Below are 26,568 nucleotides of genomic sequence, written 5' to 3' on the forward strand. Positions count from 1 at the left end.
AGGCCAGCCTGGTCTACAGAGTGAGTTCCAGGACAGCCAGGGCTACACAGCGAAACCCTGTCTCGAAAAAAACAAAAAAACAAACAAACAAAAAAAGACAAAAAAAATTGTTTAATGTGCAGATTGTATTCAAGGTGGCTTATCATCCAAGCAACAGGCTAACACGGCAAATTTCAAACATGAAAAAGAAATTTATACAACCCTTGAACGTTTTTTTAAGCCCTAGGGCCTTACATAGAATTTGAACAAAGGAGACTAGCTTCCCTTCCACTCCAAACAGTGTCATCAGATCTTTGTCTTTCCCACGGAGCCAAGCTCTAAGAAAATCGCAGAACACTTCAAAAGAGCTTCACAGTCACGGAAAGAGCCGAAGGCCAGCCTCGGGCTCTTCCGGACAACCCCGGGCTGCTCTCGGAAGAGGAAGGCGAAGAAGCCACGCCCCCTACGCTGCGCCCTCTGTCGGCTGAGCCAGGCGTCGGGAGCGGTGTCCGTGGAAGCCGCTTTGACGTCGGCGGAAACTGGAGCGACATTTAAAGAGGTAGCCGGAGCACTGCGGAGTCCGGCTGCTTGGGGGGAGGACTCTAACCCTTCCTCGGGCCGAGGAGGAAAAAGCGGCCGCCGCGGAGCAGGTGAGGAGTGGGCTGGGCACCAGGCCGGGGACACGAGCCCGCCTGCGCCTTCCATGCCCTGGCCGCGCCTACGCTGCGGCCGCCTCACTTGAACCAGGAAGCTGCGGAGCCCGAGGCCCCGGCTCCTCTGCTCTTTCTTTGTGTGGGTCCGGGAGCATTACCAGAAGAACCGGTAAGGTGCGGCGTGGTCCCCTTCACTGCCCAGGGCCAGAGGCACCCGGTACCCATGGATAGGCCTTAGGGCGTGGGGGACACCCACTTGGCTTTCTCCCTCTCCATTCTGCCGCTTTGGGGGGCGGGGAGGGGGACTCTTTTTCCACCTCTCTGCTAGTTTAATTGAGCATCACTACGGGGCCCATCCTCCTCTTTAGACCCTCCTTCGGACACAATGCTTCCTGCCTCACAGGGCCTCGCCACCCCCAACAGAGAACCCGTAAGGGCTAGGCCTACTTTTCATCAACACCCCCTCAATCCTCCCGCCTTCCCTCTGCTGTTTGCCCCTCCATCTCTCTTTGCTAGAGCCCAGCTTTTTCACGTGAATTGACGTTTAAAAACTCAATTGCATCTAAATTCAAACGAAGAAGAGGGAGATGGTGGAAGAGAGATGTTGAGCAGCTGCAGGGCGCCCTGGGTTGTTGGTTTGCTTCACCCTCTGGCACGTCCATGGCTTTTATCTCTTCCCTACTGTCGCCAGCCCTCTAAACCAACCACCAACCAACCAAAGATTGGTTACACAATGCTGTGAGATGTCTTTTCCATAGTCAGGTCGCAAATCTCTGGGGAGGAAAGGTTTGAGACCCACTTGGATTGATCCTGGCTGGATACCTAAACAAAATGAAACCAGATCCCAGTATCACCTAGACGCCTACCTTTGAATCATTCCCACCTTGGAAAAAAAAAAGATTTTCCAATTATAAAAATCATGTGGCCATATACAGAAACCTCTCCACTTCAAAGTGGTTTGTTTCTCTTGAAACCTTCATATTTTGGATTGTTGGCAGGTTGTCTAAAGGTCACACTTTCTGATGAATGCCTTTAGGATTGCCTGTAATTCCTTGGTGATGTTAAAATGGAATAGCTAACATGTCTTAAATGTTTGACGTTTTAGACGTTTGCCCATAGTTTGTTCTCGTGATGTTTTAAATCCAGAGATATTCTTGCCTTCCTTGTGAGTTTATGTGTGAGTGTGTGGTGTGTGTGTGTGTGTATGTGAATAAGTACCAGGTGACAGTGACATTCTTTAGAAACTTATTACTAAAGTAATTCTTTACCATATGTACTTAGCAAGGAATGGTTAATATTCGTATATAATGTGTTTTGTGCTTATAAATATTTTAATATGCATATGGGGCCTTTGCACTCTGGATGTACGGTTAACTGAATAGCTTCTGTGAAATGCAAAAAGAAAATGTTTGGAGTGTCACACAACACAGACACTTGCTATCTTCTCTGTAGTAATACTGCTTCTGTTCCATTAAGTTACTGTTCTTGTTTTCACTAACTCATTTAAAGAAATAGGTTTTTACACTAGTGAACACCATTTTTTGCTAAAAAAAAAAAAAAAAAAAAAACTATGTTTGCAGTTTTTATGTAAATAAACACTGAGGTGGACCGCTTTCCCTTTCTATTTCTTGTGTCTTCAATAGAGTATGTGCTGACTTCACTCGGTGCGCTGTTTAACACTGCACCTCCGGAAAGCATACAAGGCAGAATAGAAAGGTAAGGGGTAGGTACAACTAATGGGAAATTTTGGCGTGGAAATTGTCAATATCTGTAATTGTCCTTGACTGTGAGGGTGAACTTTTGAATAAGATGTAACTAGTAAGATTATAGGTGAAATTGAAGAGAGTATAAATTTCAGACTTAATATTAAACACACTAAACTGTTCTGGCATTTAAACCATTCATTTGCAGAAGAAATTTGTATGCTTAATGATGAAGGTTTTTCTTAAAATCAAAAATTCTTATCTCTTGAGGAAAAATGAAATGAAATTGGGACTTAGGGGAGTGAATTCTAATTTTAAAAGGGTGATTAATGGAAATGTGTTTTCCTGAATTTCAAAGGAAGGTGACCAAGGAAGTGATTTTTCAGATCTGCATGGCAAGTTAAAACTTTTTTCACTTTTCTCAGACTAAGTCCTAAGATTTGACACACAGTCAAAAAGCTAGTGTACATAAGTGGCATATAAGTCATGATTTAGACCAAAATTTGATTAAAATTTAAACTGTTTCCCACGTCTATGCCTCACATTCGGAATAGTCAGGTACTTTGGGGGTTTTGTCCTCCCTCATCCTCCCCTTTCCCTCTTCTCTTTCTCTTATAGGCATGGAGAGTAGAAAACTGATTTCTGCTACAGACATTCAGTACTCTGCCAGTCTGCTGAACTCCTTGAATGAACAGCGTGGTCATGGACTCTTCTGTGATGTTACTGTTATTGTGGAAGACCGCAAATTCCGGGCCCATAGGAACATCCTTTCAGCTTCGAGTACATACTTCCATCAGCTCTTCTCAGTTGCTGGGCAGGTTGTTGAACTGAGCTTTATAAGGGCTGAGATTTTTGCAGAAATTCTGAACTATATCTACAGTTCCAAAATTGTCCGTGTCAGAGCAGATTTACTTGACGAGTTAATTAAATCAGGGCAGTTACTAGGAGTGAAATTTATAGCAGAGCTTGGTGTCCCGCTATCACAGGTTAAAAGCATATCAGGTACAGCACAGGATGGTACTGCTGAGACCTTACCTTCTAGTTCTAGTGACAAAAGCCTTGACCTAGAAAAATCAAAAGATGAAGCCCAAGATAATGGGGCTACAGTAATGCCCATTATAACTGAGTCTTTTTCACTATCTGCTGAAGATTATGAAATGAAAAGGATCATTGTTACTGATTCAGATGATGATGATGATGATGATGACGATGATGTCATTTTCTGCTCTGAAATTTTGCCTGCCAAGGACAATTTGCCAAGTAACAACACAGCGACACAGGTCCAGTCTAACCCAGCCTCTGTTGCTGTTTCGGAAGTGACACCTTGCGCTAGCAATAACTCTCCCCCTGTAACAAACATCACACCTACTCAGCTGCCCACTTCTGTGAATCAGGCAACTCTAAGCCAAACACAAGAAAGTGAAGAATTGCTAGTGTCTTCAGCTTCAACACATCTGACTCCTAACATTATTTTGTTAAATCAGGCTCCACTTACTGCACCACCAAGTGTCAGTTCTTCACTCCCAGATCATATGTCCTCTTCAGTCAATTTACTTGTACAGAATCAGCAGACGCCTAACAGTGCTGTCTTAACAGGAAACAAGGCTGAGGAAGAGGAAGAAATTATAGATGATGACGATGACATCATTAGCTCCAGTCCAGACTCAGCAGTCAGTAATACATCTTTGGTCCCACAGGCTGATACCTCCAAAACTACCACTTTTGATGGATCATTGACACAGAAGATGCAGATTCCTGTACTTCCTCAAGAGCCACCTTCCAATTCTTTAAAAATTTCAGATGTAATTACTAGAAACACTAATGATCCAGGTTTAAGGTCAAAACATGTAACGGAGGGTCAGAAGATCATTACATTAGATACAGCTACTGAAATTGAAGGCTTATCAACTGGTTGCAAGGTTTATGCAAATATTGGTGAAGATACTTATGATATAGTGATCCCTGTTAAAGATGACCCTGATGGAGGGGAGGGCAAACTTGACAATGAGCTACCAAAAACATCTGGCAGTGAGCCATCAAACAAGCGAATGAAAGTAAAACATGATGATCACTATGAGTTAATAGTAGATGGAAGGGTCTATTATATTTGCATTGTATGCAAAAGGTCATATGTATGTCTTACAAGCTTGCGAAGACATTTTAACATTCATTCTTGGGAGAAGAAGTATCAGTGCCGTTACTGTGATAAGGTATTTCCTCTTGCAGAATATCGCACAAAGCATGAAATTCATCACACAGGGGAGCGAAGGTATCAGTGTTTAACGTGTGGCAAATCTTTCATCAACTATCAGTTTATGTCTTCACACATGAAGTCAGTTCATAGTCAAGATCCTTCTGGGGACTCAAAGCTTTATCGCTTACATCCATGCAAGTCTTTACAGATCAGACAGTATGCATACCTTTCTAATAAGTCAAGTGCTATGCCTGTCGCAAAGGATGATGCTATTGGCTATAAGGTTGATGCTGGAAAAGAGCCTCCAGTAGGGACCACATCTACTCCTCCTCAGAACAAGTCAACATTCTGGGAAGATATTTTTATTCAGCAAGAAAATGATTCCATTTTTAAACAGAATGTAACCGATGGCAGTACTGAGTTTGAATTTATAATACCAGAATCTTACTGAACTCTTGGTATATCAGGAAGTTTGGGTTGAATTAAGGGGCAGGAATTTCAGAAGACCTGTAAAACAAGTCAAGGTGGAAACATGTTAATTTGATCTACCATGTCCTCTAAAAGTAGACTAGTTGCATTGTTAATTTTTAGAAACAGTTTTCCTTAAAAGTTTGAGTAGAGATTGAACACCCCTGAAGTATCTGTACAGTTTAGCTTTCAGCTCATTTAAAAAGGTAAAATTTTAAAGGTGCAGGGACATAGTTTTCTGAATAGACTGAAGAAATCTAAATATTCTTTGAGAATTACTGGAGTTGCTAATATACCCTAGTACAGCTTATAACGTTCCCCTTCCAGGTTACCACTCTACTGCTGGTTTTTCGATTTTCTTAATGTTAAGAGTAAGTGTGTTGTATTTTATATGGCATAAGAAGTAAACAGTGTCCAAAAGTTGTGCTAGTAGATGTCAGAGTAAGTCCTCACTTGGTTTATTCTGTCAGTCCAAATGGAGATCAGCCTTCTGCCTCCCCCCCTCCCCGTGAAATAGCCATGCAAGCAAGTCTCTCCATTGAAGACTGAGTTAGCTTTAGCTAACTAGAATTAACCATTGCTTTTATTGCCGTACTCTGATTTTGATGGCAAGGCCCCTGTATACCTTTAAAATATGGTCCCGGGGTTAGGGGGAGCTAGCAGACATGCATGTAGTGCAGCAGGAGGTTCTTTTGTGCTTATTCTCTGCTCGTCTGCCTTCACATGATAGCAACAGTCAAGCTGAATGGAGAGCTCCTTTTGTTAATTATGATTTAAATATGTTCCCACAAAATGCTGTGAATTTATTATCTGAAAGCCACCAAATGTGTCTTTATACGTAATGCTAGTAACTGTTGAGATTCCATAGATGAGGGGTAGGAGGCTGCTGGCACAGCTTTTTAAATGCTCATGTTAGAATCTCCAGTGGGAAGGTTTCATTTGAAGTAGTTTAAGTAGCAATCTAGAATTGTCATATCAACAAGGTCTTTTGAGTTTTTTTAACCCCTTAAAGTAAGTTCCAAACCATGTGTAAACTGCTGCTGTATTATAGCAGAAACCATAACTGGAATACTGCAGGCACATTGCTTCTTGTTTGTTTTGACAGTAATACCAGCTTTCCTCCTTTTAAGGTGGCACATATTCAACCAGTTAGAAGAATTTAAAATGTACCCAAAAGCTAGTAATAAAAGAAAGCAGGTTGGAACAGAGATATAGTTTAGCATTTATAACAGATTTAATACAATTCTGTAAAAAAAATAACAATGTTTTGCAATGGAAAAATAATAGATGCTAAAAATGGTTGTTGTTGTTGGATAGTTGTTAGTCATTTGTGATCTTGTTTATGTATTTCTTAATTCAGCATAGGTATTTTCATTCTCGGTGTATTTTTGTCTATTTCTTGATATTGAACTTAAAGCTTTAATCATGCTTTTTTATATATAGGCCATTCTTCTGGGTAAACTAGGTATGAAGATAAAGTTTAAGTGTATCTTAAGTTGGTAGCTGAGGATATCAAGAATCAGTATTTGCAGTAATACAAAGGAAAAGGATAGTCCCAGCTTACTGAGAAGTAGAGTGCTGTACCTTTACATTTTCTTTTTGGTAAGCTTAGGCCTACCATCGTAAGCTAACTCTTAGAAAATTTAAGATCACTTTGTAACTCAAGGCTCTGATGTCTGATCACAATATCTGTTTCCTTTCTCTGTAGCTATTGATGGCACTCCCTTTTGAGTATAGACAGGGTCTGCTCAAAAAAGGTTCTCAGTTGAAATAAGAGTTTCATGAATGCAGTCTCAGCAGTTAGCCGTAGTTACTTGTACCAGTGTCAGTGATGATGATGTTTTGGTGTCAGCTGCTAGGTAAAATCAGTTTCTCATAATAAAACTTGCTAATTCCTACAAGCCTGTTACAACAAACAGGGAATTCTATAATGAAAAACTATCTGTTCTGAATAACCCTGGTAAAATGATTCACTACTGCTACTGTGCTTTGTCTAATAAGAACTTTTCACTTTGTGCCTACTGAGAAGCAGCTTTTAGAGTTTGCAGGGAGAAGAACTAGAAAGTGAAATTGTAATTGTGCTAGGAAGACTCTTATATGTGTTTGGGGATTTTTTTTTAAGTAACTTTATATATCCAAAGTTCAGAGTTTTCTTGTGGAATACTCCTCTGGACAATAACTCTTTACTCCTAGCCATTATTAGATTGGAATTTTGTAGCAAAATGCTATTTAAAATCTACTGTGAATATTTTTTATTTTTCTTACTTAGCTTTCTGACTACTGATTTTTCTATTTTTCTTTCAAGTTGGCTTCAATTTTGCTCAACAGCTAAATTATCTGTAGTTATTCTTGGTAGAATCTATTTGAAATAGTAAATTTGTTTAAAAAAAACAAGCTGACATTTTTAAAAGGTTCTAGCATTCTTGCAAGATTAAATGGAGACATTTTCTTATCATTTTGATGGTCACTATCCTCCACACAGAGTCACTGAAGAATTTGTTCAGTTGGACAAAATGGTAAAAACAAATGAACCCTGCTGTAGGCATTTAAAATGTTATAGTGTGTGTATTTTGAGAAATTAAATGTAAATTCACTAGCACTGGCTTCTTTACCTCTGTTAGTCATATGAAACCTTGTTCATCTCCCCAGTTACTGTAGTTTTCATATTTGTACAATCCTCCTTATCATGACATAAGTTCTGCTTTCTATTAACCATTACCTGATATTCATAGAGTTTATAATAAAACATATCCATTCTAATTTCTGAGTGAATTTTTGCAAGATTGTGGTGAATGAATTGTATAGACTTTCAATAGACTTTCAATCCTATTGTTTTATGGGGTTTTTTTTTTCCATAGCAGGAGAGAAGCCTTATTTTTTAATGACAGCATGGGAGAAATTGTCATTATGTGTTGTGGTTTGGTTAAGCAGGTCCCATTGTTTCTTAAACCATCACAGTTAAAAGTAAGCTGGCATTGCCAGTTGTTTTAGAGTGTACCTGCTGTACTTTTGTACACACCACGGGAATACCTGTAAGTGGATAAGGAGGATAATTTTATTAATTTGAAACATCACAAAAGCTGTTTGGGTTTCCAACATGGCAGTGATACAGATTTTAAGCAATATCTAGTTTATACAGGTTTTGAATTAATATTTTAATTCCCATGCCCAGTTCAATACTTTAGAGCAGAATTAGGAAGAAAGCAGTAAATGTTATAAAATGCCATCAAGATACATTGGAAATACAAATTCCTTCATTACAGCAAATGTTTTGCAGAAGAGTGAAGCAGCAAATATTAATTTTTCCTAAGATAGCATGCACTTGATATAATTCAATGTAATAAAAAAAAGCTGCTCAAATTAAGTGTTACAAAATCTATACTGTTTCAAGTTACTTTGTAAAGTAAAAAAAAATACATAGAAATGAGTCATAGAATCTTAACACTTTAAGAAATGTGATCATTAAAGATATACTTTGTAATGGTGCCTTTAAAATATACACATTCACTAAAGCAAGGGGTAAAGTGTAAATGACAAAAAAAACCCTTAGGTATTTGTGTAAGTCAGTTGATTATTAGTCCTTCCTGAAATCCAATAGAATTTTAATATGTTCAGAACTTTTAAAATAACAATAATTTGTGTAACATAAAAAGATTGTAGTCTTTTGGATTTGAAGTCGGGATAAGAGAATATGACATTAAAAGTTAAACTGAATGTTTTGCAAACATTTACTGTAACAGTGAGTGCACTTGTTGTGCCTTGGTGATTCTTGATGACCAGGTGTCTACAAGGTAGATGGGAGCACCAGCATTGGTCTGCTACCTCCAACCATCGAAGAAGGGAGGCAGCGAAATGGGCTGGAAATGGTTCCAGTGTGTTCTTGTGTTTGCAGAACTGTCTAATTAGGCATCCTCTGTAGCTCCTGTACTTTTACATAATACAAGTGTAGGATTATCAATCTTTTAAACCATTTCTCGGGTTAAAATAAAATCCCAGTGAACGTGTTCATGCTGGAGTGAGGGCATGGGTGCTAGAGTGTTTTTAACTCTACAGCTTGATGGCTTAGAGCTCTGTATAATTAAAACAACTGTGTAGCTACATAATATGCCAGATGGATTTTAAATGCATAACACTTAAGAATTTGTCAAGTTGGCTATATTTGAGGTCTTGAAGACTTGAAATGGCATTGTAACATTTTCATAATCTTGAATTGAATGCTGTCACAATTGATCTCAACAGAAAAAAATAGGACCAGTAAGAGCAGTGCCATTAAAATACAGCTGGGTTTTCATTGGTGGGGTGCAGGGTCGTGCGGTTTGCTAGGATTAAAGCACAATAGCTGAAGATTAAATAGTCACAAAGATAAGTAACATTTATACCATGTCCCAATCTAATCTAGCATTTTTAAACTCTGAATTTCAACTGTGAGATGTATATCTCCAGTAGCAAATGTGTTTTGTAATAATGCAATGTATAGTAGGAACACTGTCTCCTAAATTGCCAGATGTACACTGAGATCTACTGAAAAGAACACACATGTTGCTGTGTATTTCAGTGCATCTCCATCAGCCAGTCCTGATCTCTCACCACTCAGGATAAGCGACTATTGCACTTATCCCCTAGGAGGGACCAGTCACAAAAGCTGAGCTGAATGATCACAACAGCCATTTTTACAAGACTCGGAGAACAGAGGAAAGATATTGGCAGCTTTGTTCAATATCCAGACACGAGCAAACAAAAAGCCAGAACTTTCTGTATTGGAACTACTGTGTAGCCCAATCAGCTAGGAAATTTTCTTACACTAGTAATCGTAGGGAAAGATAGAGCCTATAGACCACGTGATTCAACCAAGGGGCTTTCATAGCCACCAGCCAAGGCCTGAGCACAACAGTCCTTTTTATATAAAGTAAAGCAGATGGCAACCACACTTGTACTGTATAGAGGTGGACCATCAGGAAATGCATATCTGAAGAAGCCACGCAACTTGAGGACTGGCTCCCCAACCTGGCTTAGTGAACTTACCTAGCCAATCCTGCCCTTCCTTGACAGTGAATAAGCGTCATCCCTATCTTTCCCTAGTTTGGCAAGCTGTTGTAAAACTTTATGTAGAAGAGTCACACTTTAGATGTACCCTACACAATTCCACTAGAGCAGAAATACAAAAGCCACAATAATCTCAATAGCCGACAGATACTCCTCTTTAAGGACTGTAAGGTGGTGGCTTTTCAAAAGGCGGGTAGTAGGGTGGAGAATAACGGGGGTGGCGCGCTGGAGGACCACATGGAGCTGGGTGACGGAGAGGGCGACTGAGGCTCCTGCTCATCGGAGAGTCCAGAGGGAGGGGAGGGTGGAAAGACACCGGAATGCTGTGTAATGAAGAGAAAACGGCTCAGACAGTGAGTTTGCAATTCCTTCCATAGCATTACTATTTTAAATAAATATACACCAAATGTGTTCCTGTTTAGGAAAATAGCTCTTAAATCTTATGGTATTGGTAAAGGACATAAAACAGCCCCACATCAAGTCAGTCCGGCTGAAAACACTGGAAATCCTCCTCCCTTGCCCCTTTAACTCTACGTCTAGACAGTTACTGGATCCTGTTGCTTCTGCTGTGTGGCCTCTTGAAGACATCACTCCATTTTCCGTGTGTGTCATTCAGCCCACCAGTCCCTCCTAAGCTATGTTTTAAGCATTACAACTAGTCTTTCAAAATATCTGGGACTTAAGAATGGTTAATGAGGTTAAGTAACTGATCCCTAGAAACAACTTCTCTGTAAGAATATGTCATTGGAATGTCTAGGGGTCAGGGGCCCATTTCACAGAGTAAAACTGAGGTTAGACAAATCAGTTGGCTTGCTTGGGTCCCAGGGTATGAAATCCTGTTCCACTGTCATTCCTTTCATTACCCATGCACACCATAGATCAGAAAACCACAGGGGGGGGGGGGGTTGAAAATCAATAAGAATGAGGAATGATTTGGCAGTTTGCCAGAGAGACTAAGAATCCAATTTTACTTTTTGTCTAATTTTGGGAAAGAGCTGCTATATGGATTTTTAAAATCAATCTATTGAGATACTAAAAATATAATACTAACTTAAACAAAAACCCCATATTCTCTCTCATATGAGGATACTAACCTGTAAGTAATGGAGGGGGGCAGTTAGATTGTGAGTAAAACTTCACCATACCTCGCTCTAGTATGATTGGAGGGAATTCCGAGGGCAGTAAGAGTCAGGAAACCAGTTCAGGGTCTCCTAGTCAGCACACAGGAGACCTGCAGGTGTTCTAGTGCATCTGGGCTCCATGAGTATCTGGTATTTATTTTAGAGCCACTTACACTAAATTTTCTTAAGAGTTGCAGTACTATTTCAACACGGAGGTGAGGTGGAAGGGGATCACACTTTGGATCACATCATCTTTCCATGCTTGTAGCAATCTTAGGCCAACCCTGACATGAGGCTTCCAGAGCATGAGATTGATTGATGGTCTCATCCCCAGGCCAGTCATAGACTCTTGGGAAGAGAATGACTAGAGATTCCTAGGTACTATATGAGACACTGAAATATCTGCATCACATAATGTTAGGAGTGAAGAGAGTCGCCACCCTCCTCTTCCTCCTTCACCCTACTAATTTTCTGAATAATGCTTAAATAACTGAGTCGGAGAACCTAGAAAATCTTTAAAAGCAACACAACTTCAGAGACTAGACCAAGAGAAGCAAGATGTCTTCCTAAGCTTAAACTGCCCCCTCCCTCCAAGATGTCCTTTACTAAAATAGTCCAGTTTGTGTTATTTAATAACAGATATGTTCTTTAAAAAAAAAACACATTGCTAGATCATCAGGCAAATTTGTTCACTTAAAGTAATGTGACTGTGGTGCCAGTCCTGTCACTATCCTGCCCTCAAATGAAATGTGAGTCAAAATAACCCCTTCCTAGGCTGTGTGTGTAGTGACAACGGCCTTTAATCCCAGGAGGCAGAGGCAGGTGGATCTCTGTCAGCCTGGTCTATAGAGAGAGTCCCAGGCCAGTCAAGACTGCATAGTGAGACCAGTTCTCGGAAAAAAACTAATGAATGAACTAACTAACCCCTTTCTTCCTTATATCACTTTTGTCAGGTACTTTATCACAGCAACAAGAAAAGTAAGTAATACATCCTCCTTTTCTTTTCTCTTGTTGCTTTCTTCTAGTAAGAATTTTCCTCTTAATCAGAGAGGAAAGTAAAACCTACAAAGGCAAGAATGTCACATGTATGTGCCACTCTGCCCTAAATCCTACTATAGAAATGGCAAGAAGCAGTAGGACAGTTTTAGGGGTTCATGGCCACAGAAGGGAAGGACATGTCCCTGCAGTAGAGCTGAAGTCAGTTGCTTCCTAAGAGCCCTTCAACAGCTCCCGTGGGTGGCAGTTGTACACTGATAATGCTAGTCCAATGGCCTCTGGGTCCTCACATCTTGGCTTCATGCTGATATCTATCAGAGGGGTGGGCAGTAGACAGGAGGTGATCCTCATTTCCCTCCAAGATCAAAATTGGAAATCTGGAGGATAAATTTAAAGGTTCCTGGCAGAGCTAGGGAGCTAACTGGCTACAGGCCACATACCCTTGGGGGTTGGCGAAGAAAAAGGCCCACTGTTACCAGTGCATAGTTTCCTAGCAACAGGCAAGCACCTTGGGAAATACTTGACTTTGCTGTAGCTAGAGAACTGGCTTGGTGTGTATTGGTTCTTGGGTGAGCTTTGAATCTCTGCACATCACAAAGCGCAAGGAACAACTAGGTAGCCAACCCACTTCTGGCCTAGTCAGCTCTGGCTTTCTGAGATGCCTCTAAGGCCTGGGTGACCTACAGACCACCCTCTAATATACCTAAGAGGGTACATAATGTACTCTGATGGCACTAAGTGGGAAGCCACCATTCATGAGCACAGGTATCTGTCCACATCCTTCAATGTCTATGCACATCTCTAGGAAGATAAACACATCTCTCTTTAGGAGGTCCATGAACATTTTACTCCCAAAGGTTCCCTGGCACTGCCTAGTGACAATGACTAGTGAGAAATTGTGTCTCAATCGTGGGAACACTCCAGAATTTGTTATTTTTTTGAAAATATTTCCCCTGCATTTTGCCCTAAAAATAAAAAAAAAGGCTAAGGATATAAAAAGAAGAGCACATCAAATAAGGAAAATGTGGAATAGGGGAAAAACGGATAATAGTGGGAAACATTGAAAGGGGAGGAGGAAATACAGAGAAGGCAGGAAGGGCTTTCTGAGCACCAAGGCACCCTGCACCATCAGCTCCCCCCACCCCCATGGGCTTGAAGCAATCCTTTTATTAAATGAGCTCAATTTATGTGAGTCATTTTTAATGGCTTCAGTGAAACATCATGTACTTTCACATGCTGAATAAAGAATATAAGCAGCTCCATTTGCATTTTTCATAGACTAAGACTTTTAAACTTGGCAATTCACCAAATGGACAAGAAAATGGACAAGTTCATGAAGAAAGGAGAGGAGCTAACCTAACATTCCAGACTGGGACATATGACTAGGAACCTTCAACGTTTTAGACAAAACTAGACTGAGTTCAATTTCTGTAGGGAAAAAATAGGAACTGGCTAAGCCCTATAGAATTTGGGCTTAGCTGAAACCGAAGTGGTCGTGGGGGAAATGATTTCAAAAGGCAAGAGAAGTGGTGCTGGGAAGGTGAGTGAGGAGGTCCAAGCCATCTACCTCAGCGTAGAGCCTCCCTATTTTGAACTATGGGAAATTCATTAACTGTAGGGACACATCGAAATGTAAAACTGAAATAGCCTGTCGCCTCACACTCAGGTCTCACAAACTTCCTCAGGGCCAACTGAGCCCAAACAAATCCTTGCCCGTTTCTGACCACAAGAAAGGTTTCCCAGCTGTCCTAACTGGATCATTACATATCAAAGGAATGATTTTAAAGGACTAAAATGAAACCCTGTGATGGGGGGGAGGGGAGCAGTCAGATGCCAGCAAGCTTAATTTACACACACACACACACACAAACACAAATTAATTCACTAATTAAAACCTTGAATCTTTGCCCTTGATCTTCTGTTAACCTCAAAGTAAAACGGGAACAGAAATGATCAAATCAGAGTCACAGAGATAACCCTATTTAGAAATGAACAAAATGAAGTAGTCTTTCAGAAGAAAGTCTTTCAAAGTCTGACTATAATGAAGGTCATTTTCAACCTGAGACAAGCAAGAAGATTCTCTGACCTCTTTTTTTTTTTCCACAGACTCACTCTTCCAGCAGTTTGACTCACAGAGCTTGTATGCATTTTTTGACTGCTTTGTATTTATCTAGGATCATATGCAAACACAGCCCAATAACCCAGCCTGTTGGATGTTTTATTGGAAGACTGGTATTTCCTTCTTTGAAATTGTAAGTGATTGTACATTTGGGAATAAAAGAATCCTCAACTTATATACTAAGTTCTAGAAAATCATAAAAATATTCCCTCCAAGATATATACCACAAAACTCTAAAGGCTTGGGGGCTGGAGAGATGGTTAAGAGCACTGACTGCTCTTCCGAGGGTCCTAAATTCAAATCCCAGCAACCACATGGTGGCTCACAACCATCTGTAATGAGATCTGATGCCCTCTTCTGGTGAGTCTGAAGACAGCTACAGTGTACTTACATATAATAAATAAATAAATCTTTATAAAAGCAAACAAACAAAAAACTCTAAAGGCTCCAAATAGGAAATACAAAAGAACTTGAACCTACAGAAAGAACTGGAAATGTACAAGAAGCGAGCATCTGAGTGGCCTGTAAATTGGGAAATGGATGGAGCAAGGGAGGCTTTTTTCCCCCAGGGGAGATCACCTTGATAATCTAATGAAAAAGAGTAAACAGGACTTTCCTGAAGTCATATTTAGAAAACCCATGAGAAAAAAAAAAACAGTAATAAATGTAGATATTTTTTAATTTAACCAGGGAAAAGAATCTACAGGCACTCAGATTCATAGCTTGCTTATCCAAAGAATTTTCCAAACTCCTGTCTAGAACCAGCAGTTATGGGTATAAATGCTTGACCTCCTCTTCTGACTTCTCTGAACTTGAAGTCACTTAACCTCGCCATTATTTTGTTATCACAACTTGAGAAATTGCAGTGGCAAGAGTATTTTATTGATGTATAATTGCTCAGAAAATAATACTTGTTATTGAAAAGTAGACAGACAGGCTAATAATCTCAGCACTTGGGAGGCTTCGGCAAGAGGGTCATGAGTTCAAGGCCAGCCTAACTAGAAGGTGAGACCATGCCTCAAAGAAACAAACAAACAAATAAAAAAATAGAGGATTCTATGATTCTTGATGTTCTTGTTACAAACCCAGAATGGAGTGTGGTTTATTTTGAAGGTAAAAACACAGATGCTCTTTAATTTTCAAATATATACATATATGTCCATATTTACACACATGTATGCATACACATTTTATGTGTGTGTGCACACAGGTATGCCAAGGGTATGATACTGCCACTTTTGGAAGCTGGTTCTCTCCTTCCGCTCTGTGAGCACCAGGGACTGAACTCAGGTCACCAGCTCGGCAGCGAGTAACTTCACACTTAAACATTTATCTTGACTTCTCCAGAGTAAATTTTGACTGGGTGATTGAACTGGGATTCCTCCTGTGGGTTCTTTAGGTTAACTACCCTTTTCTCACACCACTTACCTGCTTTTTTGTCATGACTACTATCCTCTGACTCATCCCTTAAGTCTCTAGGTAAGTCATTTAATACAAGGACTGTCTTACTCAACTGCTGTAGGCCATATCCCCAGCCCCAGTTTCTGATCAGGCATTGTTTGAGCTGAAACCAACATCTAAATCATCACTGAATTATTAACCAATCTTATTTTGACTCCTGGTGTAGGATTTGAGCAAAAAATAATGGACAAATACATGTCTGAATATCTTAGAGGGAGGTTTCCTAATAAGAGTTTGTGTTAACTGTCACATTAGATATCATTATCCCTAGTTAGAAGGTACACTACAAAGTCTAACTTCCTAAAATCAATACAATTTACTTGGATATGAAAATGAAAATGCTCATGATGGAGGCTCACACCTATATTCCCAGCAGTTAGGATGAATCAGAAGGACTGCTACAAATTCAAGGCTAGCCTTTCTGTATGGTTCAATCCCTGGGATATTCATGATGGAAGGAGAGAACAAGTTGTTTTCTTACCTCCACACATGCTGTGGCACATGCATATACCCTCACAGGCAACACACACACACACACACTTTTTTACAAGGAAAAAGAAAGGAAAGGAAGAGATAAAAAAGAATCTTGTTTGCAGCCTACAACCTCTCTATCTGAGGAGTCTTTGTTTTACTATGTAGGCTCCAGGAGAATGGTACCATCCCTGTATAAATATCAACATAGTCGAATTCTCTTAAAAGATAAACATGTTGTCTCTGTCTGTGACATTGTGCTCTTCCTGAACATAGTTACCACCTAACTGGGTTAAAAAATACTAGAGCTGTCTTTCTGTGGCTACAAGGCTTTAGTGCAAATTCCAACATAATTTTTCTAAGCCTTAATGCTCTCTCCTGATAGTGATACTGTGAGCACGGCTATGTTTATATTAGCCTGCTATAAAGCTGTAGACCTCTCCAAACTGCATGCAACTAACAGTTGTAAAGTTTCACCTATCTTGGTAAACTAAAGCTGAAATCAGGTTCCCCAAAGATTTCTGCTTATCAAACATTAGTTACAAATATTGCCCCAGAAAATTCATGTCCCCTTTCATTGTTTATGGGCTTTAATCAATTGAAGCAAAAATCATTTTGAGTTTTGTTCCTTTAAAAGCATTTTCCTATGGTCTCTGAGTTTTGGGTTGACCAGATTTTAGTGTAACTTGATTCTTAGTTGATGAATGGTTTTCAGAGGTTCTCCTACAACAAAGACCTGAGCTTTGTTCTGATGGGGCTGATGTGGTCCCCAGTATTCTGAGGAGGTGATGCAATATTTACAAGTGCAGTGTGACCCATTGGTCACAGACTGAAGTGACCAACTGTGAGTGAGAGTAGTTCTCTCCTGTTTAGAAGCTTATTTTGACCTCATGGGTTTTGTCATAGTCAAAAAAAAATACTAGAATAAAATAAAATAAAAGTCAAAATGTCATAGTTTTTGTCAGGAAAGCTATGAGCACGAATGAATGGTGTTTTTCTAAAGTGCCTCTTCAGCCTGTGCTCTGAACACAATGAATCCCTTTTATGCTTCTGTTTCTCCACACTTGGGCACAGCTCAAAAGAAAAAGGTTGAAAGTGCAAATGTGGTAACGCTATTCTGACCTTTATGATAAGGCAAACCAACAAACAAATGAAACAAAATAGAAAACGGAGTGTTGTATAAAAGTATTTTCTCTATGTTGTTCTACTTAGGATGCTTGAAAAAAAACAGAGAGACTTCCTCTTTGGAGGTTTGATTCAGACCTCTCTGTGGCTCAGAGCTCCCTTACGGCAAGCTTCAGGGCTATGCCTCTCCCTATAACAAAAGGCAGTGTTGAACAGGGCTCCATAGTAACTTATTCAAGCTGCCATCTCCCAGCCAAAGTATCTTCCCTTAGTGTATTTAAATACAATTTGGGATACCTTACTTCTATCCTCCTCTGTTTCCCTCCCATTTCTATTCTCTCATGCTCTGCCCACTTTCCTGTGTCTTCCATCCCTTCTGGTCCTTAATCTAGTCACTGGTTTCTACACTCTGATAAAGGCTGTCAGGGGTAGAGAGCCTGGGCTAATTCCTATCAATTCCAAAAGCAAAGGGAAGATTCTCTAAATAAATCATGGACAATAAAAAGGACTGGGTTACAGCTCAGGGAATAAAGAAGGGTGGTTTTTGTTTTTTGTTTTTTGTTTTTCTCTCCAAACATACCTGAAAGTCATAAGCAGAATACGGTGGCAGATGAGGAGGGCTATGGTAGTAGGTATTGTACGATGCCACTTGGGGGCGCGCATAGTAAGAAACAGTTGGATGGGCATTTTCAACAGAGCAGTTCAGTGCTGGAAGAGTAGGGTTCTGGAGAAAAACAAGTTATAAACAATATATTACACACCATCATCATTACATGAATGGTTAAATAAGCCAAGCATAGATATACAATAGCTATCGATAAACAAATATTCAGACCTATATTTAGCGACAAAGCTTTCCAGAGTGTACTGTTATTTTTTACGTGTATGAGTCTTTTGCCTGTATGTATGTCTATGCATCCATGTGTGTGCCTGGTACTGGAGTTATAGATGATTGTGAGCTGCCACGTGGGTGTTGGAAATTACAGGTCGCCTGGAAGAGAAGCTAGTCCTTTTAAGCACTGAGCCATCGCTCCAGCCCGTATTATTATTTTAACTACCATGGAGCTAGAGATATAGTTCAGCACAGAACATTTGCCTGGCATGTGAAAGGCCTTGGAGTCAATCCCCAGTACTGCAAAAAGAAAGGCTACTGTGATAAATTAATATAGTGTTCTGTAGTTCATGTTTTAAAAAATCTCAGTTACATATTTATGTGTGTAAATACAACGAGATTACTCTGGAAAGATTCATTGCAAACTGTTATTTGAAGTTACCTGTGCCGAGGGAAGTGGTATTAGGAAGAAAATGGAAACTCTTATGTTTTAATATATAAGCCAATATTTTTGCAATTAATACATATTGTGTCATTTTCCTCAAGCCTTAAATTTGTTTTAGATTTATGTATTTTATGTTATTGTATGAGTGTTTTTGCCTGCATGTATACATGTGTACCACATCCATTTGTATGCCTGGTGCATGTCCAGAACTAGACTTATAGATGGTTGTGACTCACCATGTGGGTGCTGGGAACCCAACCTTGGTCCTCTGCAAGAGCAACAAGTGCTCTTAACCAATGAGAAATCTCTCCAACCCCCCCCCCCACCTTAAAAAACATTTATATTTATTTATTTGTGCATGTGTGCATATGTGAGGACATGTCTGTGGAGCTCAGACGATGGCACTGGTTCTCCTGGAGCTGGAATTACAGATGGTTGTGAGCTCTCATATAGGTAGTAAGAACTAAGCTTGAATCTTCTGCAAGAGTAAGTGCCATTAAACTCTGAGCCCTTTGTCCCCTCTGCGACCCCACAACTTTCTATTTTGAAAAATCCAAATCTTCAGAAATATTGAAATCATTTTGGTAACACTTTCATTCTTCTTGCAAATAAAACAGTGTATGAATGATTTTGTGTCACCATTATAACCTGATGGTAGGTGTGGCCCTTTCAATGTCCCTGTTGTCCAGGTTAGAGGCCTGCTCATTAGTTCCCAAGTCGAACCATGCTTTGTACCACGTGGATCTAAGTGCAGGGTAAATGTTTTCCTTTTTTATGGGGCAAGTGGACCAAGTCACCAGACAGAAGAACTGGTAAGGGTGACTGAAGCCAAACCCTATGAAACACAAAGTTGAGAACAGTAGGAATGGAGCCAGCTCCCTGCCAGACTCTATGTGATCTGGAACACATAACCACGACCCACCACTGAGAGGACCATGGCAATCAATCACAGTAGCATTAAAAACTTGGAGTTCTCCGTGCTAATGAGGTATCTAGATAGTTCCAGAGTGTTCAGTCAATGAGCTTCCCTTCCTAGGCATTCCTTCCCCCAAAAAGTATTTAGTCCCTGGTTCGCACTGAGTAAGGTATATGCATTCAATTCACAATCAAATAAAGCAGTTTGAACAAGCAAGGACCATCTCTTCATCAAGGGAGAGGGAGGCTTCAATGTGACCAGCCAAGCCTAAATCTCAGGGAGAAAGCCTTCTCTCTTCCGGTCCCTCTCTCTGTACTCTTGGCACTCACTGGAAACAGAACTGGGTTCTGCCTTTGTCGAGGCTCTGCCCTCGCCTTCCTGCCAGGCATGTGGACCCCCTAAGAGTAAGCTCGGGCCAGGAACCCGTTCCTGTGACCCCTGGATACACAGCCTGCTGACCACAGTAATCAGCCCAGAGGCCTCTGTTTCCTACTAGGGAAAGCACAGACTGAGGACCCCCATTATGGACTGTGGGACTGTGTTGTGCCTCCTCTGAATGCTCTGTTGTCACTCTGGGCACTCCATCGGCGAGGCAGACATGCGGCCCTGCAATTTTCCATCATTCATGTCATAGAGCCCTCTTCCATTTGCGGAGACAGCCAAGAACTGTCTGAAAGATGGATATCTTCCTCCCTGTATGTATCGACACCGCGTCAACACGGAGCAGGAGCCACCTCTGCAGCAGTGAACATGTGGGTCGGTTTTAGCAGCATCAGAGTGACCGTGTATCAGAGTGTTGGCAGGGAAACTCCATTAGAAAGTTTCTGCACAGTTCCGTTGCTCTTTTGCTTGGAGTGGATTACAGTTTAGATCCCTAAGGGTGAGAGATCTACAGGCCCCAGTCATTACAATGCACCTCACAGACACCTCATGTATGGGAGAGGCCTGAGATCTTGCCTTACTTTACAGAGGAAAGAGCTCTGAGCAGTCCCGTTAATCTTGCCACCAAAATTCCAAGAAGACATTTTGCCCCTGAGGAAGTAAATACCAGAAGGTATGATACTTTGGTCTCCTATCCACCTGGAATATATCCCGCCAGCTGTTACCAAACAAAACTATGTATCTAAATAAACCAAGCTTAACCACAGGAAAGCAATCCAACAATGTAAACTGTATCTTTAAAAAAAAAAAAAAGAAAGAAATTTCCTATCTGGGCAGTGGTGGTGCACGCCTGTAATCCCAGCACTCTGGGAGGCAGAGGCAGGCTGATTTCTGAGTTCGAGTCCAGCCTGGTCTACAGAGTGAGTTCCAGGACAGCCAGGGCTACACAGAGAAACCCTGTCTCAAAAAAACCAAATCAAAAAAAAAAAAATTCCTGTGGGTTTAGTCACAAGTCTGGGATTATATCTGAAAGAAAATTAACTATTACAGGGAAAGAAACACAAAAGAAACATCAAAGGAAGGCCAAGTGAGTGAGTGCTGAAAGCTTCTGAGGAGTCCAAGCTGGAGGAGATAGAGGGAAATGGGCAGGGCAGGAGGGGGGCGGGACAGGGCACCAAAGAGATGGGCGGGCATGATGCAGCTTAGATGGCCAAAGGATGATCTGCCTCAGTTTCAAATAGATAACTAGGATTGTAAAACATGTTTTTCAGTACTTATGTGTGTGCATGCCTGTGTGTGTGTGTGTGTGTGTGTGTGTGTGTGTGTGTGTGTGTGCATGCACGCCCATATCTGTTGAAATTCTGGAGCTCTAATTGTAAGATTCCCCTCCCCATTATTGATCATGAACTTTCCGAGCTCTAGTAAAACAAAAGGTTCCTAGGAGGCCCAGGAAATGGTGAAAGCAATCTTGCCTGGACCAAACTGGGTCTATTGAGACAATGGCCATACTTTGTAAAGAATGCCGCTTTTCTTCTTCTCTATCTTCTTCTCTATCTTCTCCTAAACCAGAGATGCCGCTTAGGAACCAAATGCTGGATTCATCTTAATCCTCACATCTTTGATCAAGCAACACTGCATCAGCCATTTCCTTAGGACCAGTCTTGAGCACTTCTGGTTAAGGTGTGAAGACATCCTTTTTCATTTCAGGACTCTGCAACAACTCTTTAAAAAAAAAAAGTGGCTCCTCGCCCATTCTATGGAAGTGCTGCCAGCTCGCAGCACTGGGCTCCTGTCTCCCCATCACCCAGTGCCCTTGAGCCTCCCTGACAGACTACAGCGAGCACTGGGACAAAGGAGTAGCCATGTCAGGCACCAACTCCTTTTGGACCTAGGCCAAGGGTTTTGTTTTGGCTTACACATTTATATTCTAGAACTTTCTACATTGCGTTCTCATTTCGATGACATCACTCCTTGTGGCCTCATGTTCTACCCCCAGTAGAATTCTTTTATTCCATGAAGTGACTCTTTTTGCCATGATCTTTGCTTTCGTTGTGTCTTTTCACCTATGGGTGTTTGACAGAGCTCCCAGGCTTTTGTTTTAATAATATTAAGTATTTCCTTGGCTCTCCACCATTGCTGTTAAGGAAGCTCCACAGCAAATAGCAGGTAGTGTTGTTCCAAAACTTGAAGAAGCAGAACAGACTGGGCAAATGTCAGTGTGAGGCCAGGGGGATGGGATAGAAGGAGCGAGAGTTGATCCGGGCTATAGTCCAGGTTCTGCTATTTAGCTCTGGGAAAATCTCTTGAGCCTGTTTGATCTATTTTCTCATATATTAAATGGTCTGAGTATTTAATATTTACCTGAGGTGAGTATCTAAGCTAGCTAACAAAGATTGAACAAAAATATACAAATAAGGCCCTTTTTAAAGAGAACATGCCACTATCAGAACTATCCGTAGAATTCCCTATACTCTGTACATGAAAAAAAAAAAAAACTAAAATGAAGAATTCAAAGATAAATCTATACATGTGAGCTTCATTGATTTTTTTTTGACAGGAGAACTAAGAGCCAAATGGGGAAATATCAGTCTCTTAAACATATGTGTTATAGATAAATCGTACATTGGATAAAGGTCTAGTATTTGTAACAAAAGAAGAATGCTTAGACTCAACAGCAAAAAGATGAAACACTCAAAAGAAGAAAAAAGAACACAGGCAAAGTCAGGCATGGTAGCACAAGCCTATAATCCTATGTATCAGAAGGCTAAGGCAAGAGGATTGTACATTAGGGTCTAGCCTGGGCTACAGAGTAAGACCACGCCTAAAAAAACAGATAAGTAAATGATAGATAGATAGATAGATAGATAGATAGATAGATAGATAGATAGATGTCAAAAGCTAAGATGTACAACTTTCCAAAGAAAGTATACAAATTGTCCACATGCACATGAAATAGGCCGGACATCATTAGCTAGTATAGAAAGGCAAGTCAAAATCATAATGTTGTGCCTACTAGAATCTTTTGCTAATGAGTTTATAGAGAAGTTGGAATTCTTGTATACTATTGGCAAGAATATAAAATGATATCTGATGAGGAAAATAGATTGACTCCCTCTCTGGAAGTTAAACATAAAAGCATCATAAAATCAAAAAGTTCCACTTTGAGTTTATATGAAAAAATTGGGAATTTATATGAATGTTTATAACAGCATTTCTCCATAGCAGAAAAAGGTGGGAACAAATGTCCATCAATAGTTTTTAAAAGATTTAAATAAACATAGTATATATTAAATGTATATTTATTATACATTATTTAATAGATTAAAATAAAATGTGGCATGTTCATAGGATAATATATTATTCACGCATTAAAAGAAATGAAGCACTGATATAAACTGAGGTAGGCTTAAGGTAGACTAAAGGTCTTAGCATTATGGTAAGTAAAAGGAGTCACCCAGAACTTCATGTTTTATATTAATCCATTTGTAGGAAATATCCAGAGGAGATATATCCATAATGATAGCACATTAATGGTTTCTGATGGTTTGGGACAAAAGGAGTCAGGAGTAGCTGTCTCATGGTTACAGGTTTCATTTGATGAGAAGGCCATAGAAGTAAGTAGAGATGCTAGCCATGTGGCATTTTGAATGGCCCGAATGGCACTGAATTTGGACATTTCAAATAGGTGTGTGTTACCATTGAGATGTCCTCCTGGTTTTTTTTTTTTTTTAAGGTGTGGGAAATCTTTGGTTTGAAGAGAAGGCCAAAACCTTGGAAGGTCTGTATTTTCTTAGAACATCAACATCTCATTCCTTCCTTCTTCCCAACTTTTCAGAACTTTCTTTGAAGAAAGTCATCTTTCTCAGGCACAGTTTGACTTCACATCCCAATTCCTTCTGTCACCATGGAAACTTATCAAATCAACTCAGAGAGGTTACATAATACAAGGGTTTAACACCTATGTGGCATATTAGGCAGCATATTTAAAATGTTTACTATCTGGGGCTAGAGAAGTTGGCTCAGTGGTTAAAAATATGTATTGTTCTTGCAGAGGACCCTAGTTCAATTCCCAGCACCCACAACAGAAAGCTTACAGTAAACTACTTCTAACTCCAGCTCCAGGAGATACCCTAATCTCAGGCACATAGTCATACATACACACATGCCTACATACATCCATACATACACACATAAATGTACACATGAATAATAATAATAATATAAAATAAATAACATCCTACTTTTGAAATTACCTTTTTAAAAATTATCTTAATTTTGAAAATAGACAAAAGGAGGCAAAGTCTAAAATATGGAAGAAAAAGAAGAGGGGGAGGAAGAGGAAGAGGAAGAAGTAGAAGAAGCACAGTGGAATTTTTAGCACTGTGACTTCATGGGGTAAGATTAGAGGGTAAATCCTATAAAGCAGCATTGGTTCATCAAGGCGGCCCCTCCCCTGGGTCCGGAAAGCTCTTCCTATTCAGGAAATCCCCACCTGCTAGGGCTCTTCTGGGAGAAGCCTCCAAGAACAATGGCAATGTATTTTTCTTCAAAAAAGCCTAAACCCAGAAACACCTATGTCTCCTAAAACCTTCCTCAGCCCCCACCCCCCACCATGACAGGAAATCCTTCTTGTTCCTAGGGTGACCACCAAGTCAATGCTTACCATACAGACTCCTTAGTGCTTGGCTTTTCTGAAGTAAGAACAGAGGAAATGAGAAGGGAAATGACAAGGGAAAGGGAGAGAAGAGAAACTGGTAGACTAGGGGTGGACATCGATGGGTTTTCATGACAGAGTCACCAGCAGGAACACCCAATATTCCTAAGCAGCTCAATCCTTCAGGGGACTTTGTAACCAAAACTCCATTGTTTTCTTTGCCTTTTGGGCCTTTCATTTTACCATCACCACCTTTCTGACTATCTATCTAGTGTTAGAGACTGCTACCCAGGATCTTGTTCCTTGGGGACCTTAAAGGAGACATAAACAACCAAGGGTCTAGGAGTTGCTTATCTCACTTCTAGAAAATCCCTTCTAGGCACGAAATCATTTTCTAAGTCTATGTGAAGCAGTGGTCCTCAAGCCTGCCTACAGGCCAGAATCAGCTGAAGTGATCTCAAGAATCCATTGCTAGACAGGATTCCATTATGACCAGCTGAGTCAGAATGTCTGGGGAAGGGATACAAGTGTCTGGATTTATTTTAGTTTTGCTTCGTTTTTAATACTCCAGGTAATTTTAATACTCCAGGGAATATAAAGCTGGGTTACTAACCATGACTCAAAACTAACAGCTCCATAATTGGAGATTAAATTTTACCAACATAGCAAATAAATTACGAGAAATGTTTTGAAAGCAAAGAAAGAAGGTACCTACTGTTATCAAGGGAACATGTATTACTGAGTGTTCTGGACGCTGCTGTGTATTTGCAGTTAGGCACACAAATATGGAAAAGATTCCAAAGACAGGAACAGGAATGTGGGTAGGCTGAAGTTGAAGGCAAGACCCCACCCCCAGCAGCTTAGCCTGGGGCTGAGTCTTCAAGGTACAAGAGGAAAAAAAGCCTAGATGCATTTAGTTAGAAACTCTGTGATGGAATCCCTGTGGGAGACCAGCATTAATCTTACCTACAGCTAAACATAAATCTCTTTCCTTCATTGTCTCCCAAAGATCATTAAGGAGAACACTAAGTAGGAAAGTGTCTACTAAAAGTGTTGAGGGAAAGTATGATGAACTGTTTACACAGGCAGAGTGAACAGAAAGACTGAAAACCCCCTCCCACTATTTCACTCCTAAACTATGCTTCAAGACACCAGGAAGTTCACATTTGCAAAGAATATATACAGATTGATGGCGCTTCTCACTTCAACTTAAGCTATTTGAAGGCAACTGCAAATGCTACATTCTGATTCCTCCCTTCAAATTATGTATCTCCACTGTCCCAAACATCCTAGCCTTTGTTCACCATTGGAAGTTACTTTCTTTCTTACCATATCCTTAAATCCACCAAGGACGGCAGCAGTGATGATACCCAGGAACAGGCCAACAATGTTGAGGATGGTGGCAGACCAGAGTAGGTGGTACAGGTGGATGATATCCTGGCAGCTGCTGACATCGATGTATTCATAGTACCCGCCGGTGATTTCCACCCTGCTGCATGGGAAGAAGCGTAGTGCAGTCAGTCTCCTAGAAACAGAAGACCTTCTTGCCTCGCCCCCACCACTGGGATTTGACTACTGTGTAGCTCAGGGAAAAAAAAAAAAACTCCCTAGGCTGATGGGTAGCTGCTGTAAAGGGCATCACTGTAGTTTGCTTGGAGTAAAACACAACAATAAATTGAAGTGTGGCTGGTGTTTATGTAAAACACAAAACAAAACAAAACAAAATGTTGCTTGTCAGAGAGACTCTTGTAAACATTGCTAACAGTAATCCTAGATAGCATTTGTTGGTGCGTATCATCTATTAGGCACAGTGCTTAACGTTACACATATGTCGGTTCAGGAAATCTCACCTGTCCAATATGGTATCTACTATAGTTACATGTGGCTTTTTTTTAATTAAATATATTTTAAAATTCAAGCATTTAGTCTTCTTATGTCTCAAGTGCTTCAGAGCCGTATGTAGATAGTGGCTATTGGACGAGACAAAACATATTATAAAACATTTCT

At 40.4% G+C, this 26,568-nt stretch overlaps 2 protein-coding genes across 7 annotated transcripts in view; one reads left to right on the forward strand and one right to left on the reverse strand.

Annotated features, from left to right (window-relative positions):
- Window positions 1-451: 451 nt before the first annotated feature.
- On the forward strand, window positions 452-7,757 carry Zbtb33 (zinc finger and BTB domain containing 33). 5 transcript variants are annotated; one of them, XM_052170679.1, is made up of 3 exons: window positions 452-806; window positions 2,276-2,348; window positions 2,954-7,757. In XM_052170679.1, the coding sequence occupies exon 3, from the start codon at window positions 2,956-2,958 to the stop codon at window positions 4,978-4,980; it is 2,025 nt and encodes a 674-aa protein (XP_052026639.1). In that variant the 5' UTR covers window positions 452-806; window positions 2,276-2,348; window positions 2,954-2,955; the 3' UTR covers window positions 4,981-7,757. The 5 variants fall into 5 exon arrangements, with proteins under 5 accessions (XP_052026639.1, XP_052026637.1, XP_052026638.1 ...); XM_052170677.1 differs by having other exon boundaries at window positions 452-801; XM_052170678.1 differs by having other exon boundaries at window positions 452-629.
- Window positions 7,758-8,033: 276 nt separating this feature from the next.
- Window positions 8,034-26,568, reverse strand: part of Tmem255a (transmembrane protein 255A) — a 54,120-nt gene continuing 35,585 nt past the window's right edge. For both annotated transcript variants that reach the window (XM_052170684.1, XM_052170682.1), the window contains 3 exons: window positions 25,891-26,053; window positions 17,914-18,057; window positions 8,034-10,363 (listed from right to left, as the gene is read on the reverse strand). In XM_052170684.1, the coding sequence (XP_052026644.1) occupies window positions 10,223-10,363; window positions 17,914-18,057; window positions 25,891-26,053 (448 nt within the window). In that variant the 3' untranslated portion in view covers window positions 8,034-10,222. The remainder of the gene's footprint in view (window positions 10,364-17,913; window positions 18,058-25,890; window positions 26,054-26,568) is intronic.

The sequence above is a fragment of the Apodemus sylvaticus genome, chromosome X (assembly GCF_947179515.1).
Source record: "Apodemus sylvaticus chromosome X, mApoSyl1.1, whole genome shotgun sequence".
Lineage (NCBI taxonomy): Eukaryota > Metazoa > Chordata > Mammalia > Rodentia > Muridae > Apodemus > Apodemus sylvaticus.